This window comes from Coptis chinensis, chromosome 2, assembly GCF_015680905.1.
Source record: "Coptis chinensis isolate HL-2020 chromosome 2, ASM1568090v1, whole genome shotgun sequence".
Classification (NCBI taxonomy): Eukaryota; Viridiplantae; Streptophyta; class Magnoliopsida; order Ranunculales; family Ranunculaceae; genus Coptis; species Coptis chinensis.
The window spans coordinates 2,539,793-2,563,408 of NC_141457.1; the positions used below are offsets into that span (position 1 = coordinate 2,539,793).

The 23,616-nt window shown below is 37.1% G+C and overlaps 2 protein-coding genes and 1 long non-coding RNA gene across 3 annotated transcripts; 1 reads left to right on the forward strand and 2 right to left on the reverse strand.

Annotated features, from left to right (window-relative positions):
* Positions 1–15,799: 15,799 nt before the first annotated feature.
* On the reverse strand, positions 15,800–17,368 carry LOC147514357 (uncharacterized). Its single transcript, XM_086582523.1, has 2 exons — positions 16,627–17,368; positions 15,800–16,506 (listed from the first exon to the last, which is right to left on the reverse strand). Exons 1-2 carry the CDS (start codon positions 17,062–17,064, stop codon positions 16,312–16,314), a joined length of 633 nt encoding a protein of 210 aa, XP_086438649.1. The 5' UTR covers positions 17,065–17,368; the 3' UTR covers positions 15,800–16,311.
* A 2,125-nt stretch (positions 17,369–19,493) lies between these two features.
* On the reverse strand, positions 19,494–21,800 carry LOC147514358 (S-norcoclaurine synthase 1-like). The gene is made up of 4 exons (XM_086582534.1): positions 21,314–21,800; positions 20,925–21,172; positions 20,510–20,834; positions 19,494–19,782 (listed from the first exon to the last, which is right to left on the reverse strand). The coding sequence occupies exons 1-4, from the start codon at positions 21,563–21,565 to the stop codon at positions 19,543–19,545; spliced, it is 1,065 nt and encodes a 354-aa protein (XP_086438660.1). The 5' UTR covers positions 21,566–21,800; the 3' UTR covers positions 19,494–19,542.
* LOC147514359 (uncharacterized) lies at positions 19,789–20,906 on the forward strand. Its single transcript, XR_015207664.1, has 2 exons — positions 19,789–19,961; positions 20,332–20,906. It is a non-coding gene; the product is annotated as an uncharacterized LOC147514359 (long non-coding RNA).
* Positions 21,801–23,616: the final 1,816 nt, after the last annotated feature.

A 23,616-nucleotide genomic window follows, 5' to 3' on the forward strand; every position in this document is an offset into this window, starting at 1 on the left:
GAGGATAACCAAAATCCTTTACCATATTTCTGAGATAAAGGTATGTCATTTTAGCATTCATATCTTCATAAGAACAATTCGTTTCTCCCCATCATATCTTTATCAATTGGGGCTTCACGCACAAAAGTCCCACCATGATGTACGGCAAGATAAAAAAAAAGATCCACTGCATTTAAGTAATGAAATTAACATCGGAAGATGCACAATTAACATTTATATAACGAAATTACTATGGACATATCATAGAATCAAACATTTACTTACTTCAGTTAGGTATTCAACAAAAAGACATCTAAAATTTGAGTAGCAACAATGAAGAGTTTGAGCAGAAATGATGAGTTTGAGCAACAACAGATGAACTAGGGTTTCAATTTAGATTTTCCATGGTTTCAATTTGAAAATTTGTGAATTAGGGTTTCAAATTAGGTATTTGGGGATTTGGGGATAGAAAATCACGAGAGGGAATAATTTTTGTGTTGTAGCGAGTGGTTTTGTTGGTAGGTCACGTGATTTTCTCATGTCTTTGTTGACTTGACTTGACCCGAGTGTCTTTGAGTGTGCAAGAATTTGATACATCTCAAAATTAGAAATTCCACGTAAAAAAAATTAATCCACGTCACTCTTGGTCCGGAAATGAACCGGAAATATGAAGGTGGATACGTTTTACAAGTACAGGGTTAAAATTGCCTAAACTGAACTTTAGGGGGGTAAGTGGTAAAACTTGACAAGTTCGAGGGTGAAATATGCCAATTTACCATATAGGTTTCTTCTTCAAAGGGTCTTGGTCACCCTCTATGACCTCTCTCCCGCTAGTCGCTATGACCTCTTTCCCGCCAGTTGCAAGACATGCTTTCTTGGCAGAGGCAGTTTGAGAACTAGCTTGCGGAGCAGCTTTCTTCTTTCGGCCCTTTATTTTCTCTACGTCAGACTCTATTTCATTGACAGACTCAGTTTCCTGAAACCAAAATGATAACTTGTTGCGTTTTTACAGTCTCCTATTATGCAACTCAAGTACACTAGTACAATACAATATTTAACAATTAATAGACAACAACTTACTACACTATCAACTTCTTCAGTATCTATAGCTTTGCCAGCTTCAACTTCCACAGCATTATCCTCAGCATATGACATGGCAGCCAACTCTGGTTCAGTAGCTGTGCCAGGTTCAAAACCCACCACCTTATCCTGAGCGAATAACGTGTCATCTCCTTCATCACTTGATGTGCCAGGTTCAACAAGGCCAACATCATTATGTCCAACAGACATGTCAACATCCTCATCAGTAGCTGGTTGAAGAAGCACAACATCATCCTAACCCATCAATCTAGTGCTCCTCCTCAACTGAATGCCAACACGGGTAACATGCAACTTTTTCCTTCCAGATGTAAATTTCTTCTTCAAAGGGTCTTGGTCACCCTCTATGACCTCTCTCCCGCTAGTCGCTATGACCTCTCTCCCTCCAGTCGCAAGACATGCTTTCTTCTTCAAAGGCGCTTCAGTGTGGTTACCCTCTTTAACACTCTTACTGTTGCTCTCCTTTTACGATTCTGGGTAACACCGACTCCTTTATTAGAAGTACTCTTCCCTACTGGTGGCACCTTTTTCTGTCGTGTACTAACTCCCTCCAATGCCACCGTACTCTTCCCCATTCGAGGCACCTTTTTCTGTCGTGTACTAACTCCCTCCAACTGCACCTCTTCTTCACTCTCTACGTACTCCCTCATCTCTCGTCTCTTTATCTGAATTTTAAAACCAAATACTCAAATTGTTGTGCTGTCAATGTACGTAGTAAGAGCTTCTAATATTTAAACACAATGAGTTACAACAATCACTTACAAAAGTTGGGGAGTTGTCCACAATCGCATCTAAGACGTCGTACAACCACGATCGATCGCTCTTTTCCTCCTATGGAAGAACAACAAATTAGAACTATGGAAATGTTTATACACAGTACTCATAGGAAATACAATATAAGGAGGGTAATGTGATCAATTTCATTGTGTTGTAGAACTCTGGACTACACAAGCATTGCATGCAGGACACTATGTATGAGTACATAACATTATACTACCGGAGGAGGACTCTATATAGGCTGGGCAGGGCGCTGTATAAGAATTCTCAAAACTTTTAAATCTGCGCCATCGACAATACTATATTGTCAACTATTGACATGGTAAGGACACTAACTTGTGCAATGACTAATAAAGAAATAAACAAACCTTTAGCGCAAGCCTTACGACATCCTCATATTTCACCGAGTTTGGAAGTTCCAATAGTTTCTTCACTTTGAAATTAACCTTTGCCAACCTAGCCTCCCAGGTACTTCCACGGGTGCTTTTCCCAGGAATTTTCACCCACCCAAGCACCCAAGGGAAACTGTTAGGATCTAGTCGGCGAGGCCCCAAAGATGGAACATGGAGGAAAACCCAAAGAGTGAACAAGATTGCACAACCATGAAGGCAGGCTATAAATTTTTCTTGAGGAGCATTTTCGAAGTGACTTACTAGTTGACCATGGAGCGTCTCTACCCCATCCTTGATTCCTTCATAGACAAGGTAACCCCAAGGGAAAGAATCAAAGCTATTAAGATTATCAACAAGGTCAATATGTTGTACATTAACACCCTTACTCCCCGATGGAATCAAGAAGGCACCAAGGACATACAACCGGTTGAGTCGGTAGACATCCGAGAGTGCTTCCGGATCTGACTCGGCTTTTTTCTTCGCCATCTCCCTGGCTTCCAGTATCAGATCCAGAAGAACCGCTCCTTTAACAATCTTGTTATTTTTGGCTTTTTTATTCTGGAGAAAATATTTAAGCCTAAAAGGTGTGGGCTTTGAATCCTCCATATTCCAGTATTCATCGGGAGGTTCTGTGGTGAACAGTCCAATCAGTATCGTAACATCGGACTTCTTGAAATTCAAATGCACATCTCTAATTCTGTAAGTAAGCCTACAAACCCTCCGGTTCAAAATCGCAACAATTAAGTTGTTCTGGGTTACCAACGAGTACACCTTGTCGTCTTCTGGATCTTTTTCCTCTGTGGTGCGAAGAAGGAAACCAAATGGACAAGTTTTGAAGTCATTTAATTCATCTGCATCGAATGTTTCAAAAAACTGTGCATGCAGCTTTTTCGGACTACAACGCGTCGTGATGTCAATCTCCGGTCCACCTTCTGATCCAGAATCTTCCTCCTTTACAAGAGTCTGCTTCCCCTTCCCTTCTACTCCCTTTTTCATCCTAAACATATTGAAACAAGATTGCTTAGATAATTTATCAGAAACAACAAGTTATAAGGTTTTCTTAACCTAATATAGTTTATTGGTAAAGCTATTTACTGTTTTGGATAGCTTATATAGAGTCTTCCAACAAACACTTGTGTTCAACAAATAACTTAATTTTATAATCGTAACTTGGAGGGAAGTGAACTTCTCGGCAGATCAAGCGGCAGAAAAAGCAACAGCTATGTCGGCTGAGTCACGTTTTCTATATCATGGCAAGCCTCCATGGTTATATAAATGCGAGGCTTGCATAAGTACTTAATTTAGATTGGACTGAATGGGTGAGGTGCTTGAACAAGTGTTGTATTGGAGGCCTACCTAGTACGGTTGCAATTCACTCCTCAAATACTATTACCTAAGACAGTATCACACTGATTCTGGTTTTCCTTTTCTTTCTTTTAAACTTTCACCTTTTCTAATTTCCCTCCCCTTTTTCCTATACTTAATCAAATTCTCAGCTCACTTAGCATAAAATAATAAACTTAATTTAATTTTCAGGCTATGTCATCTCTGTCTGCTAACAAACACTTCGAGTTAATATACATGGTTTAGACTAGGTCATCTCTGTCGAACAAATAAATAGTAGGATGCAAGTAGAGATTAAAAAACATACCTTTAAATGTTCGTTGTTCTTTCAAATTCAAGTTTTGATTTTGTGATATTGGCTTTGAAAAGAGATGAGAGATGAGAGAGATTGGGTATAAAGGGTTTTGATTTTGTGATAAAACCTTTAAACCTTTAAAAACAAATGTATTGGGCTCTGTGCTGTATTAATGGGATCCGTATGTCTTTTTCATACGGCTTATTTCCAAAAAACACTTTCCCCCCAAAACATAAACATTCATGACGTAGTAAGTTGCAATGACCAAAATATCGAATTCGGTGAATATCTCAATGTACTAAAAAACCGAGATATATCAGATATAACAGAAATATCGGCGATATCCATTTTTTTGTTAACCAGTCAAAATTTTGTTTTGTATGTCGATATATCAGGTATATCTGAAATATCGTCGATTATATCAGAAATATTGTCAATATATCAGTCAAAGTCAACAATATTTGGTCAAATTCAACAATTTATATCGGATATATCTGTCGAGATATATTGTTATATCAGAAATTGCGAAATATTTCTGAAAAATACATATTCAATATTCTGTTGAGATATATCAGATATTTCCATCTCGGTGTACCCAAAAAACAAGATATTTCGACGATATTTTCGGCCTTGGTAAATTGCATCCCATAATATTTGATCCAATTTAAAAAACTAAATAGCAAATAACATAATTGCATCCCATATTTTCGGCCAAACTAAATTGCATCCCATAATATTTGATCCAATTTTATAGTGGTAAAATGAATTATTCAACGGGGCCATTATTCATAGCAAATAACATTTTATTTAATATTCATTTTCCGATCGTATATGTATTCGATATTCGATTCGGATATTCGAAATCAGATTCGGATAGGATTTATAATATCCGTCAGATTTGGATATTAGGATAATTCTTCGGATTCAGGTACAGGCTTATCTGAATCCCAACCTATCCGTTTGCACCCCTAACCAAGACAATCCACGACCACTATACTAAATTTACTAAGTACTATCAGCACCCAAGTACTATAAATGGACATGTTTCGAAACAAATGTATAGGACTAATCTGTATTTGAATAACCTTTTTATAGTACTAATTGAATAATCTTTTTATCGTTTGCATTTAGAGTGATCTATATTTTCTATGCGGTTTCTATGTGTCTCACCTAGGGTTGACTTCAGATTTGATTGAAAGAAGGGCTTTTGGAAAAAAAAAATCAAATTTATTTCGGATCGCATTATCCGATTCTGATCCATTTTGATTTTTCGGATGGAGCAATTTCTTTTCCGAATTTGGAAATTTTGGAAAATTGCCAAAAATAAGAAATATTCGGATATAATTCGGCCCGATATAATTAACCAGAAAAATCAGAAATCAGACATTGACCAGATACAAGCATGCCATCGGATATAGACTTTTTGACAATCAGAACACAAATATCCTTGCCAAATACGGAAGAATATTCCAGATTGGATTTCACAAAACACAGATTATTGGAAATAACTGGAACCGTACTCTCGGTCTCTAGCCATTGACCTTCTAACTGGAATCTTAAATGGAATTAGAAGCCTAGCAAACTTAAAATGATAACCATTCGTTTTAATGATGTTTACCATATTAATGCCAAAAATGATTTCTATAGCAAGAAGATTCATTAAAATAAGCCCAATAAATAAATTTCTATGGCGGTATTGCCACCCCATGAAATGGGACTAGCACCCCCTTTGGTTGGTGTAGTTCACTACATAAGCTATGAACTTCACTATATAAGATAACTAAAACACTATATAACATAGAAAAATGTGTGCTAGTCCTATTTTATGGGGTGCCTATACCGCGGCCCTTTATGACGTGTCATAAAAGTTGAGGGGCACAATGAGGGTCGAGCTTAGAGCAGTCACTGTTATGGGCCGCACTGTTATATTACAGTAGTACTATAGCAGTATAGCATAGCTAAAGGTAAGTTCGACCCTTTCATTGAGATTGGGCCTTCCCTGTGTAAATGGGCCATCCTATAGTTATTAGGGCTCCGTTGTGTTGAAGCCAACCTCAGACCATTTTTTAAAACCAACCTCAGGCCGACCTAGCATTGCCTTCACCTCACAATCTCAGATCTCATTTACTTTCGGTGTAGATCCATACAGTAGAGAGAGAGGGTGAGAAGAATTCAGTCAAAACTAACCTTTGGTCCTGAAGTAAGAGAAGAAGAGGTTGCTAACAGATTAAGGCAGCGGCTATTTAGGAGAACAATGTGTCCGGATCTCCCAGAATTTCGGTAAAAATTTCATTTTTTATGGCAAGCTAAATTTAATTGATTTCTTACCACTTTGCCAAACGAATTACTAATTTTGTAGCCATAAATTTAGGCCAAAACATTTTGTCAAGGATATTTGAAGTGACTGTCCACATTTTGTTGAAAGTTTAACTTAATAACTGACTTCCCCATTCAAGAAATGCAGAAAACAAAGTATGATACGTATAATGGAATGTATATGACACAATTGATGTTCTTGACGTGGTTCTTGGCATATATTTATATAGTGATTTACTAGGCTTGTATAATGTATTGTTGATTCATATTGTTATCCGCATGGCACAAGAATGATATGACACCGTTGCACACTTTTTTTACAATGTTAGTTTATAACATAGCAATGACAGACAACAAACCATGAACAAATAAAACCAACTATTCAAAACATGTCCCAAATACTACTTTTGGCAACATTTGCTTAGATTTCAGAACTAAAATACACAGTCAGTTTAGGTAGATTTTTTATAATGCAGAGAAAGGTCTGCTATGCGGTCGTTTACGTAGAAAAATACACAATCTCTGCAATCGGTCCAATTTTGGTAACCTAAAGGCAACATGATCAGTGTCATTATTTCGCCATGTATGTAAATGTATTTCTCCATGTATGTACGAACTAGGTTGATTTGTACTTTTCATTATTATTTTGTTTAATTTGTATTATTATTATTAGAGTAGTGAGTGAAAGTCCTATGACACTTCACTGTCACCCAACTAAATAAAATCCTTCATACTCAAATTTCATTCTGCACTACTTTTTCAGTAGCATTACATTCTATTTCTCTAAATCTTATGGCAAAGTTCTGCTACGCGGTCATTAGAGGGTGGCAACCAGGTATATACAAGCACTAGAGTAGCTGCAGGGAGCAAGTAACTAAAATTCTCTCCCTCCAATGATTTTCGAACCAGATTCTCATAATTCCGTTTATTTTCTCAATCCCTTAGTACACGGGACTGTGAACCATTTTGTGAACAGGTACACAAATTTGCTTGCCAAGACTACATTAGATGTAATTCTATCGAAGAGGCGGAGTTACTGCTTAGAAAGAAAAGAATCAACAATTACTACAATGAGTTCAATCGGACATTAGAAGAGACAACCGTACAACCCATACAGCCCATACCCACGGTCAGCACTACTACAGGCCGGGGAGACCTGCGTGCAAACCGAGCAGAACAGCCAATCAGTTTTACTTAGGAACATGGTTGTCGTCATTATTGGCCTACTTGTTGTTCTTATTGCTCTAGTGGTTAGGTTGATTTTGCTGTTCTAGGTGCAAAAACTATGTCTATGGTAATTTTGCTTATGTATATGTATTTTGCCATGTATGTACGTACTAGTTGATTTGCATGCTGCACTATGTACTTGGCTGCGCTTTGTACTTGGCTATTTTGCTAACACCTTTCTCTAACTGCACTCTTGTGTAAGTGTGCTTCAAATATACTGAACACCAGCCTTTCTGTTGAACTTATTTTATGTTTACGGACATGTTATATAGTGTCTTTCACAGCTTATGTAGTGTCATATATATATAAGATGGCTTATTATTGGATTATCCTTGTATCCTTATACATCAAATAGGAAATGATACTCTGAATCATAGAACTATAATGAAATATATGAGCAACCAACATTCATCGAATTTGAAAAAGAGTCAGAAGAAATGGTTCGATCCTCTTATTTCTCAAACCGAGAGATCCATGAATCGGGATCCTGATGCATATAGATACAAATGGTCCAATGGGAGCAAGAATTTCCAGAAACATTTGGAACATTTCGTTTCTGAGCATAAGAGTCATTTTCAAGTAGTGTTCCATCAATAACATATTAATCAATATTGGATTAATTGGTTCGAGGTTGTCGACAAACAAGATTTTTCTAAGTCACTTCATTTCTTTTTGTCCAAGTCGCTTCCTATTCTCTTTCATGTGTTCTACACTGTTCTGTGGATGCAATATCAAATATCAATGTAAATAGGATTTGTCGTCTTTCCCGCCACTTTTTCAAAACTGGAGTAAAATAACTCTCAAAATCCCTTCTCTTAAACTGACAACGATCATGTTCCTCTCCACCATTCAGACCTTAAATTGTTGTAAGCTTATATAGTGTATTCTAAATCGTATATAGTGTCTTTCGTTATAGTAGTAAATAAGGAACATATAATAATATTTTGGGAAATACTGTATAAGTGGTCCAAGACACCACATAAGCTTCCCAAGAACATATCTGTTTAAGAGAATGCCAGCTCAGGACTGAACCAATTTTTTTTTTTTTTTTGGATGATCAATAATTAATTACTACTAATTACATCTGTCAAATTAAATTAAAGCATATCAAGGTTGAGTCTGACAATATAACCATTTTTAGACACGTAACATGAAGATACGAAACGTGCCATGAAGATATGTAATACATACGCTAACAATAGGACATAGAATAAACATAAGTGTGTGGAATGGTTAATATGTGGACATGATTGATAACATAAAGACTCGGAACATTCAATAAGTCTGGAATGTTCAATATAGTATAAATATATATGTAGATAAGGGCTTAGATAAAGACTGGGACCGGAATAAAATATATAGTAATTATGTAGTACTGGCTGTAACATAGGGTTCGCAAAAAGTCTTTGGTCCGAATCACGAGTCGTAAAATGCTTTGTTCTTCAGAACAAAATCAGTTATGAATGAACTCTCATAACCGAGCGACTCCCAATCATTGGATACCAATTTGGATTTCTGAAGCAATTGGAGTGGACCATGTGCAAGTATCTTTTGGCATACTTCAGGGGGGATGTAGAGGCTCTGGTTGGCATCTTCTTCTTCTTCTCTAGGAGATAGTGCCATTGTCTGAGAAACAAGTTTAAGTCACATAATTCCCATTGTGTGAGGAAAAAGTTTCAGTCTATCTTAGTAATGCAATGCATTGGCTTGGTGACTGAAAAGGTTTTCAGTTATTATTCCGAAATTTCAATGTGCAATTTCGACTGTTTTTAGATATATAATCACATAATTATCTGGATACAGTAGTTGCAACGCGGTGTACGTGAATACTTTGTCCGTTAATACAAGTTTGTGGATAAGATTATATAGTGTCTGGGACAGCTTATATAGTGTCGTTCATAACTTTGTAATTTATACTTATTAACTTGTAATAAGCACCTAATATAAAACACTCAATAAGCTCGGAACGGCGCTATATATACTATGAACGACAATATATAAGTAATGAACGTTACATAAGCAAAGTACGGAACTATATAAGCTAAGAACAGAACTATATAAGCTAAACAAGACACTATAAGTGCACTTCAAAATATATTACACTACTAAAAAAAGGACTTATTATGACGGTTGTTATTTTTCTATCTTGACGGCTTTATAAGAAACCGTCAAGATAAGTAGGTTAAACTTTTTTGTATGACGCCTGCTCACAATTTATGACCTAATTAAAAGAAGTGTCAATAAATATTATGACGGATTTAGCAAAACCGATAACTTACATATTTTCTAATGACGTAAGTATGAGAGGCGTCAACAAATTTTATGACGGATTAGCATATCCAAAAGTTAAACCATACTAGACTACTGGTTAACTAGTGTTTTAAACCAGAGTCAAACGTCAAGCGTCAAGAAGTCATTAAGTCAAGTGTCAAGAAAATAGTCAAGGTCTCCGAACCATTGTGAGAAATTGAATCAAAAAGAATTAGAGTTGCCAAGAATTAAATGGGCATACGCATACATCGTACTGCCTCTTGTCGCCCCTTCTCTCTTCTCTTTCAAAACCCCAACCCAACAAATGATTGTCTTCCCCTCTCTGAAATTTCTGAGAGATTGCTCCAAGACGTTGCGAACTCTATTCACTCCCAGATTTGAATTTAGTTGCCCACTACTTCTAATCATTTCGCGCGTCATTTAAAAATCTCGACTTTTAATTCCTAGAATTTTTTAGAAACACGAGAGCGGCTTAATTTGTAATTATTGATAAATTACGAGACCATCGATATATTGATATTTGTTTCTTAAGCTTCGATCTAAAATTTCTAAGAGATTATTGCTCCCTGAAGAAGAATATAAAGCAAGGAAGAAACAGTAAGATTAGGGAAGTTAGCAAAGGTGTTGCAAGAATTAGCATCGAGTTTCATTTCAAATTAAAGACCGTCAGCGTGCCCTCTCCATAGATTCCAACATTCAGAAGCTCCGTTCCTCTGTTCGAACTGCTACTCTTGTTCCCCAAGAAGGTGAAAAGGTAAATAATCCCTACAGTGTTTTCTCACTTTCATTTTGATCGATTGACTAATTCTTATTGTATGACCAAAGCTGGATGAAGAATTATTCAGAGCGGAATGCATTTTAAACGGGGATGCTGCTTCATTTTTTCCTAACAAATCCCATGGTGCGTGTGTATTTATTATTTATTAGTTACTTTCATTTTTCATTCCATGTTGCACATTTGATATTATGTGAATGTTGATACACAGGTAAATTCCTTAAGATGTTTCTTGGCCCCATTAATGTTCAAGCTATCAGGAAAAACGTCCAGTTAAAAGGAAAGGAGGAATACAACAATTATAGAGTCCTCCCCCCCCCCCCCCCCAAAAAAAAATCCCTTTTCTTAGTTTCCTTTACTTTTTTTCCTTGTAGTAGTGTATTCTTGTATATTAATGGATGGGGTTATAGATCTTGTGATTTCTTACACTGCATGGGGTCTTTATGAAAGTGTATGGAAATTGTTTGAATAATTTTCTAATAGAATTATGCTTACTTAAATTTTTAACATTGTTGTACCTTTCATCCTTTTTTTTTCTTTGCTATTCACCCTTTACTCCTGATTCTTAGCTTAATTTGCAACCTTGAACAAATTACATAATGTGTATGGTGTAACTATGCAGCACAAACAAGAAATAGAGATGTTGGTAATGAACTTTGTGTTTTGCTTGTATTAGATATCTCCATACTTTAGCTCCATATTTCAGCTTAGCTTTAGTACAATATGCAGGCGATTGTACAATATGAACATTGAGTTTTACTGTTTTATTTGTGAGTTCGATTCCTTCGGTGGCCGGCCATGTTTGATAAAAGTAAACGACGAAAATGATTAAAACAATGGGTTGTGTTTGAAGTGTGAAGAGAAGTGGAAAGCAGTTGCTCTAGTTGTTGATATAAATATAATAAGTGGTAAAAACTGTAAATATGGTGCTTGTGTTTAGTTTTCTCTAGCTTTTATGTAAATAACAAGGGCTTGATTGACAAATAGCTCTTTTTGATAGTGCTAGAACAATGTGAATCCTTGTTGTAGTTGCTCATAAGGGGTTTCTCTTATTATCTAATCTTCCTTTTGTCATTGTCTTGTGTTAATTGTAGCTCAATGCTCATTTAGTGTACAGTAGTGTGGATGGTACATTTCTTGCTTTCGTATGTCATTGATAATGAGGTTATTCGTGCTTGGTGGTAGAATTTTAATCACCTAGTACTCCCATTTGGGCCTAGCTTCCCATTGAGAAAATTGTTTCTAACTCCTAGCATTATTGGTTTTCTTGTTAGCATGCCTACTCTTGAAAATTATCCTCCGATAAAACTTTATTCAAGTTAACCTTCTGGAAAAGTCCTAGCTCTATTTATTGGTGGTAGTGTACTTTTTTATTGTTTAGATATTGTTTCCTGCATTTGATTGACTTGGGCCATGGCCGATGAGTTCTCTATTTGCTTGCAATGTCGGCTGTTTGCCTTTAGTTAGAAAACTCATTACCACACTATGGTGTTTGAGTGGTAGTTGTTCTTCCTTTTAATTTCTAATACATTATGGGCCGGGATTATGGGAAATCATAGTAGTAAATGATGAGGTGCTGCTAAGGTGTCAAGTGATCATAGTATTTTGTGTATATAATGTTGAGGTGCTTGTCAGATTCTCTTTCAAGCCTTGGTGAGAGAACCTCTTTGTCCAATTTCCTAGACTAGGAGTTAGCTTTAGTTTGTGACAATGTTAGTTTTCTTGCTAATCAAGATGATCAATTCATAATCTTTGTTTCTGGTGTTACAGGAAAAGGCGTACTTGTAGATTCATATACTTGAGGAGGACGGTTATTGTACGTAGCGACCAAGTTTGCATGTGAAAGGAACCTACCTCTTCTTATGGCGGTCATGGAAGTCTTTGCTTACAATGACAAATTCTTGTTTGTCTTATAGGGTGAGGTATTATCAATCTTTAACACCTAGTATTGTTGCTATAAGTGCTTGGGTTTCAATGTTTTAATGATTTTTTTTTTTTTTTTTTTTTTTTTTTTTTTTTTTCAAGTTTTTAGATGGATGAGTGAAAGACTAGCTTGGACCATGGAAGACTCATAGCACAAAGGGTTACCCTAATATCGAGCTAAAAGTGATGGTGAACACGTGAGTTGATTTTTATTTTTTAAATTTGTATGATATATATACATGTCTACAACTTTTATATATTCTTTGTAAGTACTTGGGGTTGTATATGAAATATTATGTTTGTGATTGGTTTAACAAAAAACTTAGCATGACATAAAAGACACTTTGAATATTTTGGTTGTTTCAAATTGAAGAAGGTTTTGTAAGAGCTTTTCTTTTCTTGCCTCTCTTTCTTTTTATCTTATTTGGAAATTGGTTACTGCTAAAGTTTAAAATTTTGAGTCCTTAAATGTGTGGTTAGAGCCACTGTGATTGGAAGGAATGTTTTGATAATTCTCTGTTTAATTTTGAACTACACGGTTCATTTGCAGTTTTACACATGTTGCTGAGAACTGTTTGTCTATTCATATCACTATCAACTAATAACTATCGAGAAGCTTTCACTAGTTTTATATCTTTTGTTACAGTAGATAGATCTATGTTTTTAGTTTATTGTTTGTATTTTGGTATAAATTTCATTATAGATATGGCCTAATATGGCTATGTAATTCATATTTATGGTGGAAATTTTGCTTTAAAGTCATAATTTTAGCTAACAAGTGTTACACTAAAGCTTTTACCTCCTTCAGATCGTTGCACTTCAGTGTGGTTAGGAAATCTCCTATATAGAAGAAATGCATGTAACTTGACATGGACTAACTAGAGATTTCTGAAATGACTTGGAAACAACATAATCACATTGCTTATAGCAACCCTGGTCGCCATCTTTATATCTGGTTTTGCGAATCACTGGTTTATGTATATAATAGTCTCTCACTTTAGTAAAATCAACACAAGGAATTAATCTAGAGTTGGATCTTCCACCCCGACTAAAACCCCTTCGATGACATGGTATTCAACTGTTCATGCTACTTTATGCTTTAATGTGAACATTATACAAGCACAATAGATAGGACTACTTGATCCTTCATAAAGAGATGATTTTAACAAAATGTATTATGTTTATGCACTGACAACTATAGAGATTGTAGTTCTTACATCATGTCAAACTCATGCCTATAATTCTTCTACTTATTGTTTTTATCGAACAATTTATCTCGCCAAGCCAAAGGTATGTGTATGTATTACGAAAATTGTATTTTGTTTTTGTTTTGTTTGCTTTGAGGTATGGATGGCTTTAGTAAATATTTGTGCTATGACCCTTGCATTTGTGGGTCTTTTTTGTTTTCAGCTCTCTGACAACCATGTACTATATATAAATTTCACGTGTTAGTTCAGTACTACTATAGAGTAATTGGTGTAGACTGATATGGGTGACGAGTGTTGGTATCTGTTTTATTTAAGTATTCTAGTAGTTACAATTTTTGGTATGGGTGTTTGACGCGGTAAATTCCAAAGTTAATGCAAATTTATTGTTGTTACCATTAATATGGAACCGGTCAATTACTAGATATATGGCGGGGTTTAACGTTTATCAATGGCGGGGTGGTAACGTATATTATTGGCGGACTTTGATGATTATGGGCTTTTCATTGAAGGTTATTTTTATATTGGGCATGTTTATTGTATTGGGCTTGTTATTCTGTTGGGTCGTTATAATATTGGGCTGCTAATAAGGAGAGAGAGAGATGGTGGCAAGTGGTATTAAGTAGCTAAAGGTATGTGTTAACCTTGTCTTTTGTTTTCAATTTCATTTCAAGTTGATTATTATATATTGACTTCATATCCAACGTTGAGCATTGGAGTATCTTCACAGGGATGAACAGGTGATTCCATAAGACAAGAAAAGGCATATGGGCAAGTTAAGAACAATTTAACGTGAATGAAGCGCACTCTGAGTGATACAACGGTTCATTTACCTATTTATTTTAATTTCAAATTTATTCCTTCTAAGTGTGTGTTGTAATAAATTATTATTTCTTTATTGTCTCTAAAAATGAATCCATATTAGAATGCATCCATTAGGTAGAAATTATGACGTTGATGAGCGTTCCAAGTGTGGAAGACCGATCTAGAGTAAGAGATTAGTTTCGGGGCGCTGCAGCTATTTGATTTAACTGGCATTTGTCGAGATGGTTAAGTAGCCGGTGCCACGAATCAATATATCTTTTAGTAGTTAGGTTACGGCTGAGGTTTTTTATATATTAAATGGAAGTATATTATTTGAATTTCAGGTTATGACAGGTTTTAAATTTATGAAATGTTGGAAATACAGAAGAAACTGTCGAAATTTCATTGAACGCGAAGTTCAAAGGGTGTTTTATATTTTAGTTCTAGTTGGACTCATATGAGTCGAACCCGCTCACGTCTTGGTTTATTAGACGGTTGAATATTTGGATCGAACTCTTTTATCTAAATATTTAATTGTCTAGAAAATTGGGGCGCTACATGTATATCTTGAACCACAGTCCATTTGCATTATAGGTATTTGTCATTTATTTTCCCTTCTGTTGCGAGAATTAGGTCCCATCGCACTGTTCCTCTCATGCCATATATAAAATAGCCTGCTTTTAGTAACAAATTTACTAATAATGTTTCTTTATTTTGTTTCTTAGGTTTGACAATGATTGATTGATGGATAATACTTAATTTGTTGATGTTGGAGTTGATTAAAATGATTTTTAGTTTGGTTGAATGTGTTATCAAATAAATGTATCTAGCATTTTTCAATGATGTTAGATAAATAATAATAACTTGTTATTTTTTCTTGGTGAAATAATTGATGCAAGGAATAAGTATTTTCGAATGGTTTGAAAATATATGGGAGTTAATGTGGATGTTCTAATTTTATTTTTGAGAGTTTTATAGTTGTTTGTATTGGTAAAATAAGTTTACAGGTTAGGAATTGAAGTTATTATGCAGTATTTTTGGCAGGAAAATAATATAAATAATATTAATTATTTTTTAAAAAAATTAATATTAGATGACGGTTTTAGAAGAACTATCATAGTGTAAATTATTTGTTGACGTATTTTTCTTCTATAAAATGACGGTTCCACAATAGTCAATGGGCATTTCTTGACGGTTCTAACTATAATTTATGACGGTTACGTATGAGGTGTCATAATAAAATTTACCTACTATGACGTTTTAAAGACTAATATATGTCATGATGGGAGGAACTTTTAAGACACCTTTCTATGAACCGTCATAATTTTAATGACGGTTTTTGTTGACTTTTTATGACACCCCCAGTAATGATGGCTAGTTTTTTAATCAGAAAGTGTCATAATATGTATTTCATGACTGCTAAAAGCTGTCATAAAAAGCCTTTTTTTTAGTAGTGTTACAAAACTTCACATTCATCAAAACTTCACATTCACAGTTCCCACTTTACATAGTCCCCACTACACAAAACTACATCTTCACAATCCCCACTTTACACATCACAAAACTACACACTCACGGGGCATCAAAGCATGCATCCACAGTACAACAAAATCAGCACGTACACTAACATGAGTGTGCTTCAAAATATATTGCAACAGCACATATGGGCTCAAAATACCACCAAACTACACATCACAAAACTACACATTCACAGTCCCCACTTTACACAGTCCCAACTACACAAAACTACATCTTCACAGTCCCCACATTACACATCACAAAACTACACATTCACATCACTTACAATGACCTACTGGGGCATCAAAGCATGCATCCACGATACAACAAAATTAGCACACTAACATGTGGGTTGGGCTACCACCGTACCAAAACTTCAATCCACCACTAGAAGAGGTTTTCCAATTCCACTCTTCCACAGGGGAGTGTATAAATTATAGAGTGCTTCTTTGGCATTGGAGGATACCCGACGCCTTGGACGATTTCTAGTCTTCGTCTTGTTGTAAGCAAAAAAGCATCAAATTCTATTTCCTCCAAAATGCTCATCTCTAAATCCATGTTAGAGTGTTTTCGTTTCATCGACTGTAACAAGTAACAACAAACAATACGACTAATTAATATATACCAACAGTAATAAAATTACAACCTGACATTATACAGAACCTCTCCAACACTGTAAAGTAACAATGAAATAGAAATTACCTTCAATCTAGCATGAGGTGGTGGGGGATATGGTTGGAGTATAACCTCTAGAAAGGGTGCAATCAAACCAAATTCTTCTGGAGTATCGAACCCCCCTAGATAGCTAAACACTGAAATGAAAGCCGAAGAGCGAAGAAACATCACTGTCATAGCCATTTTGATATTTCTGGCCGCACAAGATAACTCGACTCTAACAGGATCAGTTTCTTTTCCAAGTCCACCAACATGACTTTTACCTAACATACCATCCGTTAGAATTTGTAGCCATCGCAACTTTTGTATTGTCATAGCCTTGTGCTTACTTTCTATCTTCGCAAATCCAACTAAAAACTTTACAGAAAGAACATTTAGGCTCCTAATGTTCTTTTGTATACTATAAGTGTACATGCCTAAATCTTCTTCACTATCACATACCATTTCCCACAGATATTTCGCCATGAAATTGACATCAAAACCCCAAGACCTCAGCAAATCTATTTCCACAACCAGATTGTAAAAGTCTTTATTAACTACTGACCTCGTCTCTGGCTTGAACTTGTATAGCTTGTTCACTGCTATAATGAAAATCTCCCACAGATGATCCAAAGTGTCAATATCTTGACACTTGGGTGACTGGGGATGCCATTTTAAGAAACCCCTAAAAGCCGGAGCATTCACAATCGCCAGAAGTGCAACCGAACTCTTCCCCACTATCCAATATTCATCAAAAGTCCCTTCCTCTACATGCCATTTCCACCACTTGTTCGCCTTCTATGAAAATCCCTCACAGAACTCTCCTCTTCACGAGACTCATTAAATTCCATTAATATATTGATGATACTGGTGATTTGAGTATAATGGAATTATAAGATATTGGTGATTTGGGGCCGGGTGATTTGAGTATACTGGTGACAAAATATACAGCACTATAATGAAATTATAAGAAACTAAATTGGGCAGGAAGTGTGGGGTTACCTGTTATAAGATACATGTTCTCCTGCTCCAAGAGAATGTGTTCAAAAGAAACAGAAGGAAAGGTAGGGAACATTGGGCGGGAAAGGTAGGAACATTGGGCGGGTAAGGTAGGAAAAAGAGAGGGAAATGTGCTTTATTTGAGTGCGTGGAAGAGAGAGAAGAAGATTAAGTCCTCTTCTGAAACCTACTGTAAACGAAGGGTAGAGAGAAGAAGATGAGGTCCTAATTTGGAAGAGGGTAAAATAGTACTAACACTAAGGGGCCATTTGTTTTTGCCTCTTATAAGACCTTGAGGTCTTATAACCTCTTATAAGATGTGGCCCAGTGATTTTTGACATTTTTTTGGTTTGTTTTTTGCCTCTTATAAGAGGCATTATACTAGAAATGTCTTATAAGAGGCTCCAATTCTATAAGTACCAAAATTGGATCTACTTCAATTCTATAAGTCTTATAACTTGAAAAATGACTCAAACACCCCCGTCCATATACCCCTAACCTCATTTATCTCTTCTTTCCTTTTCATTATCTTCTTCTCCAAATAATTCCATTGCCCTAGCCACCACCAGCTACCACCACCACCACCAAACTATTAAAACCACCACCACCATCATCACCAATTCACCACCACTACCACTACCACCACCACCACCACCACCACCAAACTATTAAAACCACCACCACCACCACTGCCGCCACTACCACCACCATCATCACCTCTATCACCATTATCACCGTACTATTAAGACTATCACCACCACCACCACCGTGCTATTAAAACCACCACCACTACCACCACCATCATCACCTCTACCACCACTATCATCGTACTATTAAGACTATCACCACTACCACCACCGTGCTATTAACACCACCACCACCACCACCATCACTGTCACCGTGCTATTAAGACCAATATCATCACCTCTACTACCACTACCATCACCACCACTACCACCGTACTATTAAGACTATCATCACCACCACCACTGCCGCCACTACCACCACCATCATCATCACCAATTCACCACCACTGCCACCACCATCATCACCACCACCACCAAACTATTAAAACCACCACCACCACTGCCGCCACTACAACCACCACCACCACTACCACCACCATCATCACCTCCACCACCACTATCACCGTACTATTAAGACTATCACCACCACCACCACTATCACTACCACCGTGCTATTAAGACCAATATCATTACCTCCACTACCACTACCATCACCACCACTACCACCGTACTATTAAGACTATCATCACTACCACCACCGTGCTATTAAGATATCCACCACTTCTACTACTACTACCACTACCACCACCGTGTTACTAAGACCAATATCATCACTTCCACTACCACCACCACTGTGTTATTAAGACCACTACCACCACTGCCAACTAAAGTAGTTTCCTAAAATCGATATTCTAATTATCAAAATTGATTTGAAATCGAAAATCAAACTATATTTTTGTTTCAAATTAATCTATTCATGTTAAATGTGATGTAAAGTAGGGTTATATTTGTCAAATAACCATCTATAAGATGTTATGTATTTGTTTTTTCTATTTTTACAAGTGCTTATAAGAGGAACTTAAAATGAAAAACAAACCACTTTATAAGATCATCTTATAAGACCCTCTTATAACACATGGTCTTATAAGACCCTCTTATAACTTAACCCAAAAAAACAAATAGCCCCTAAGAGAAAGAAGAGCATGATAGGAAGTTCACATTTGTTTGCTGACATCAACAAGTGGGTCCGACATCCTGTTTTGGTACAAAACATCGGTCAACATTTTCAATGCCCTATTATGGTATGTTAGTTAATTTGGGGTCCCAATTCGTGTATTTGTCCTTAGCTAACAACATAACAAACTCAAACATCCAAAAGATCAACACATCTGACCAGAAGTTGAAATTTACTCCCATATATAGTAGTCTCTTACATAATCTACAGTTTGAACTGATCCAAAAAGGTCTTACTATCGAGTTTGTTATTAATTGATTGGTTCAAGAAGTCTGCATGACGTACGGTCTTGTATCTGGCTCCGTGTTTTTTCACAAGATCTTGGACAGGCTCAATTATAGCGGAAATTTCTGGGTCATGGAACACTGCTATTGAGAGGCGTTCTTTGTCAGGGTTAATGACAACCCTGTGCTCAATGCTCTTGTATACCCCATTGGTCATTATCTGCACATCGACAATATGATACAAAGCAAAAATCCTTAACAAAATTCATGTGCAAGGTTTGTACTCGATTGTCTTATACTATGCAAATAAAGATTCTTCCATTCCATGCTATTAGATATGTCGTAAAAGATGTCAACGCTGTGTTTGGTTCATGAAATAGATGAAGGGACTACTTTTAGGCTGCGTTGCATGGTACGGGTAGGAGTGTCCAATTTGGACGGAGATTTGGACACAATATGGTCTAAAAAGCAGATACGCACGGTTAATATTTATTTTAATTTTAATTTTTTTATTAGAAAAACTATTTGGCAATAAGGTTATTGAAAAGATAAGTAAAATTATGTGGTTATAGGATCTCAATTCTAATATTTTATGTTTCTGTGGGTCATATCTTATAAAAGATACATCATCCTACACCTCTTACTGTAGAAGTGTAGGTGTCGTATCTGGGTTGTGTGTCCGCGTCGGACACGCCGACACAGGAGTGTTGGACACGGCGACACGAGACACAACAGAAAATATGAAGTACCCATGCAATAGAGCTTTTAGGGACTCCCAAACACGAAAATGTCTAATTTGTACTGACCATCACATGGTGACTACTCAATGCAAATCTATAGTGGGCAGTTAGGGAGTCCCGTAATGGAGTCTGACCAGAATTTTTTACTTGACAAAGAAAAATGCAGAGAAAATCAGATTTAGTTTTCCCTATCTTGTAAGATTATACCTCTAATATATCACCAATGTTGACGACGAAAGCCCCTAAAATGGGTTTAACAGGGAACCACTTTCCATTTTTCTTGATCTGCAGTCCATTTACTTGATTAACTTGAAGGACGAGAGTTAGGCTACTAGCATCAGAATGTGGAGTGAGTCCCAAAACCTTGTCTGAGTAACGACATGGTGGGTAGTAGTTCATCCTCACCGACTGAATACAGTTCTCGAAAGGCTTTGTCAATACTTGTGATTCAAGCCCCAAGTTCCTAGCCATCAATCCTATGAGACACATTGCAACTTCTTGAACGTCCTTTGAGAATTTGTTCACTGATTCCCTAAAATAAAAGGTTGAAAAAAAGTACGTGCTCAATCTCATATGAGTTGTCCCCTTAAAATTCTATGAGGGAAATTAAATGATTGATTACCTGAAAGAAGTAGGATTGTTTGGCCAAAATCGCATGTTTCTTTCTTTAAATGGAATTGTAATTAACAAATGCATGTCCGCCCATTCAAGCTTCTGCTCGTCAGATTTGACAAAGGCCTGACCATAGCCTTCTATACTGTCCGGTAGCTGTCCATAAACTTTTTTCTCCTCTAATGGAAGCCGAAAAAAGTCCTCCATGTCAACCTTCATTTTCTCAATCACTTCCTCTGATACTCCATGGTTCATCAACTGGGAGAAATTGCACCAAATTGACAGTGACGTCAATGCACAACAATCTTTACAAACGTAAGATACTTTTGATGGAAATCATGGAATCTTACTGCCAAATAATTTTATGGTGTACTACCTTTTTTGCTTATATTGACTGACCTGAAAGAAACCCCAATCTAGGCAGGCTGAGTGGAACTTTGCGAGTTCATCAGAAGCAGACTTTTGATTGAGGAGCCTTGACAGATCGATAACTGGGATTTCCACGTCGTTATCAGTAGAAACTACATCATTGTCATACTCTAATTCCGATCTAACGTATCGATCAGGGACGTCTTTCAACTCTGTACCTGCGAGAGCTTGGACGTTGTCAACAGGTAACGATCCCCCCAAACTAATCAGATTTTTGGTCATCCTTTCACTTCACTCTCTTACCTCAATATACTTCTTCAAGCTCTAAACGAAAAAAGGGAATCAACGAGAATCCTAAGTTCGTAAGACCTGCTTTTATAAGTGGCTTTAGTAAGTAATGTGTATGGAAAAATTAAATTGGCCGGATTTACTTTAGATAATTACAGTTACTTAAGATAAAACTCATTAAGAAAAACAAAATCCCGATTTCAAATTAATACTATTTCGAAGATTCTTGATGTTAGAATTTACTTGAATAAAGTCATTGGTATATAGGACAATTAGGTTAAAGAAAACAACGTGCACATTAGTCTGGGAGCCACTTGCCAAAAAAGAAAAGAAAATTGTCTGGGAGCCATATATTATTTTTTAATTACACACGAGATGCACGCCGAATCACGCGATGCACGTGGAATCGGTAACGCGGATTTTGAATTGCAATTGAAAAAACTGACAAATTAAAAAACGAAAAACCCCAACGAAAACATATTAACTCAGGTGTTGTTTGTTTTTTGACTTTTCAGCATTCAGAACTTCTCAATTATAAGTTTTAAGCATTAAGAGGTGTGTAGGGGGGTGATATTCTCTATCCAGCACGCGCTTAACATGGTGGAACTAATACACCGACCTATGGTCTCAGGTCGCATCCATGAGCCAACATCGCTACTACGGGGACGGTCATCGCAACATTATTATGAACTTCGCCAGCGACACGACCCTATCCATAAGCAATCATGACCGAAGGTGTACTTGCACTCATCCTAACTCGCTGTCCATCATCACACGCGGCGCTTGTTTACTTACCAGCCGCCACTCCTCATCATCACAAAGCGGACTATGTAGATATTTCTCCGTGCTCCCATGATCCACACCCCACGTTGGTGACATCCTTTACACGTGGAGGGTGAGGATACAATTTCAATCTCTATAAATACCACTCCACGTGAACTCCACGCGGACTGATTCTAAGTCGACCCCAAGAACCCGTAAGATCGTGGGGCGGTTAAGCTCTCAAAGCCGAACTCGGTCTCACCCATCCATCCATATCAGTCCCCCAGAGACTGTTTGTAAGGGAATATCACATCACACCTTTACATTGGCGCCGTCTGTGGTCTCGATTACTTGAGAAACCAAACCACTTTACAATCAGAAGCCAAAAATCAAAACAAAAGATTCTCAAGCCCACGAAGCATGGCAAGCCTCGAAGCTCAATTCCACACTTTGGCAGACCAGCTAGGAACAATGAATGAACAAATTGCCCAACTCAGACAAGCAAACGTCACATTACGTGCACAAGTTGATACACAGAGCCCACTAGTTGGCACCGCGGAAGACGACGTCATCAACGTCAGTCAACAGATCACCGAGCTAAACCAAAGGCTCGACAAGAATGCGGTCAAGAAAGATTCCACCCATATAGTGCGAGAAAATCTGAAAACCTATCGTGCATCTCCATTTCTTCTTTGAAGTACTTCACAAGGTCTCCCTCGATTTTGTCCAACCACGGTTCCCATCATATGGGATTTACCGCGACATGCCCAGGATATATAGCACGATATGCTCAAAGCCTCGCGACTCTACAAATAGCGCCCGAGTTCGACCATCTCCGATCACGGAGCTCTTTCCAAAGAAGCTTAAAGGATCCTTCACTCGGCTCGATTGGTTCTTCTCCCTCGAGCGGACTCCATCTGAAGCTTCGAGAACGACTTACCGACACGTTCGCGAACCAAGATCGATGCCATAAATGACGCGCAAGAAGGGTGATCTCAATTCACTCTTCCATTTCGCTCACGGGCAAGGAGGAAACCTACAAATCCTCCTTCTAAGCCGGTTCAAAACAGAGCTCTTGGACATGGAAAGCGACCTCAAGGAATCATTTGCCGCGGTGGCTTTTTCACAACCGCCTTGCCGCACCCTTGAACACCAACCTAACCGTGTCGCTTCTTGAAAGACCAACCCGAACGTTATTGGCGAAGGCATGCGCTTTCGAGTAGATAAATACATCAAGCTGCAAAGAGGCTCATAAAGCGAAACGAAGCGAAGAAGAAAAGCGT

Bases quoted from the DNA above. Each gene is read 5' to 3' on its own strand.
- LOC147514358 (XM_086582534.1), bottom strand. From the start codon at position 21,565: ATGACCAAAAATCTGATTAGTTTGGGGGGATCGTTACCTGTTGACAAC. The intron at 20,835-20,924 runs GTAATCAATCAT...CTTTTATTTTAG, and splicing joins AACAATCCTACTTCTTTCAG to GGAATCAGTGAACAAATTCT. The intron at 19,783-20,509 runs GTATAATCTTAC...GTCGATGTGCAG, and splicing joins ACATTGGTGATATATTAGAG to ATAATGACCAATGGGGTATA.
- LOC147514357 (XM_086582523.1), bottom strand. From the start codon at position 17,064: ATGGCGAAATATCTGTGGGAAATGGTATGTGATAGTGAAGAAGATTTA. The intron at 16,507-16,626 runs GTAATTTCTATT...TACTTGTTACAG, and splicing joins CACCTCATGCTAGATTGAAG to TCGATGAAACGAAAACACTC.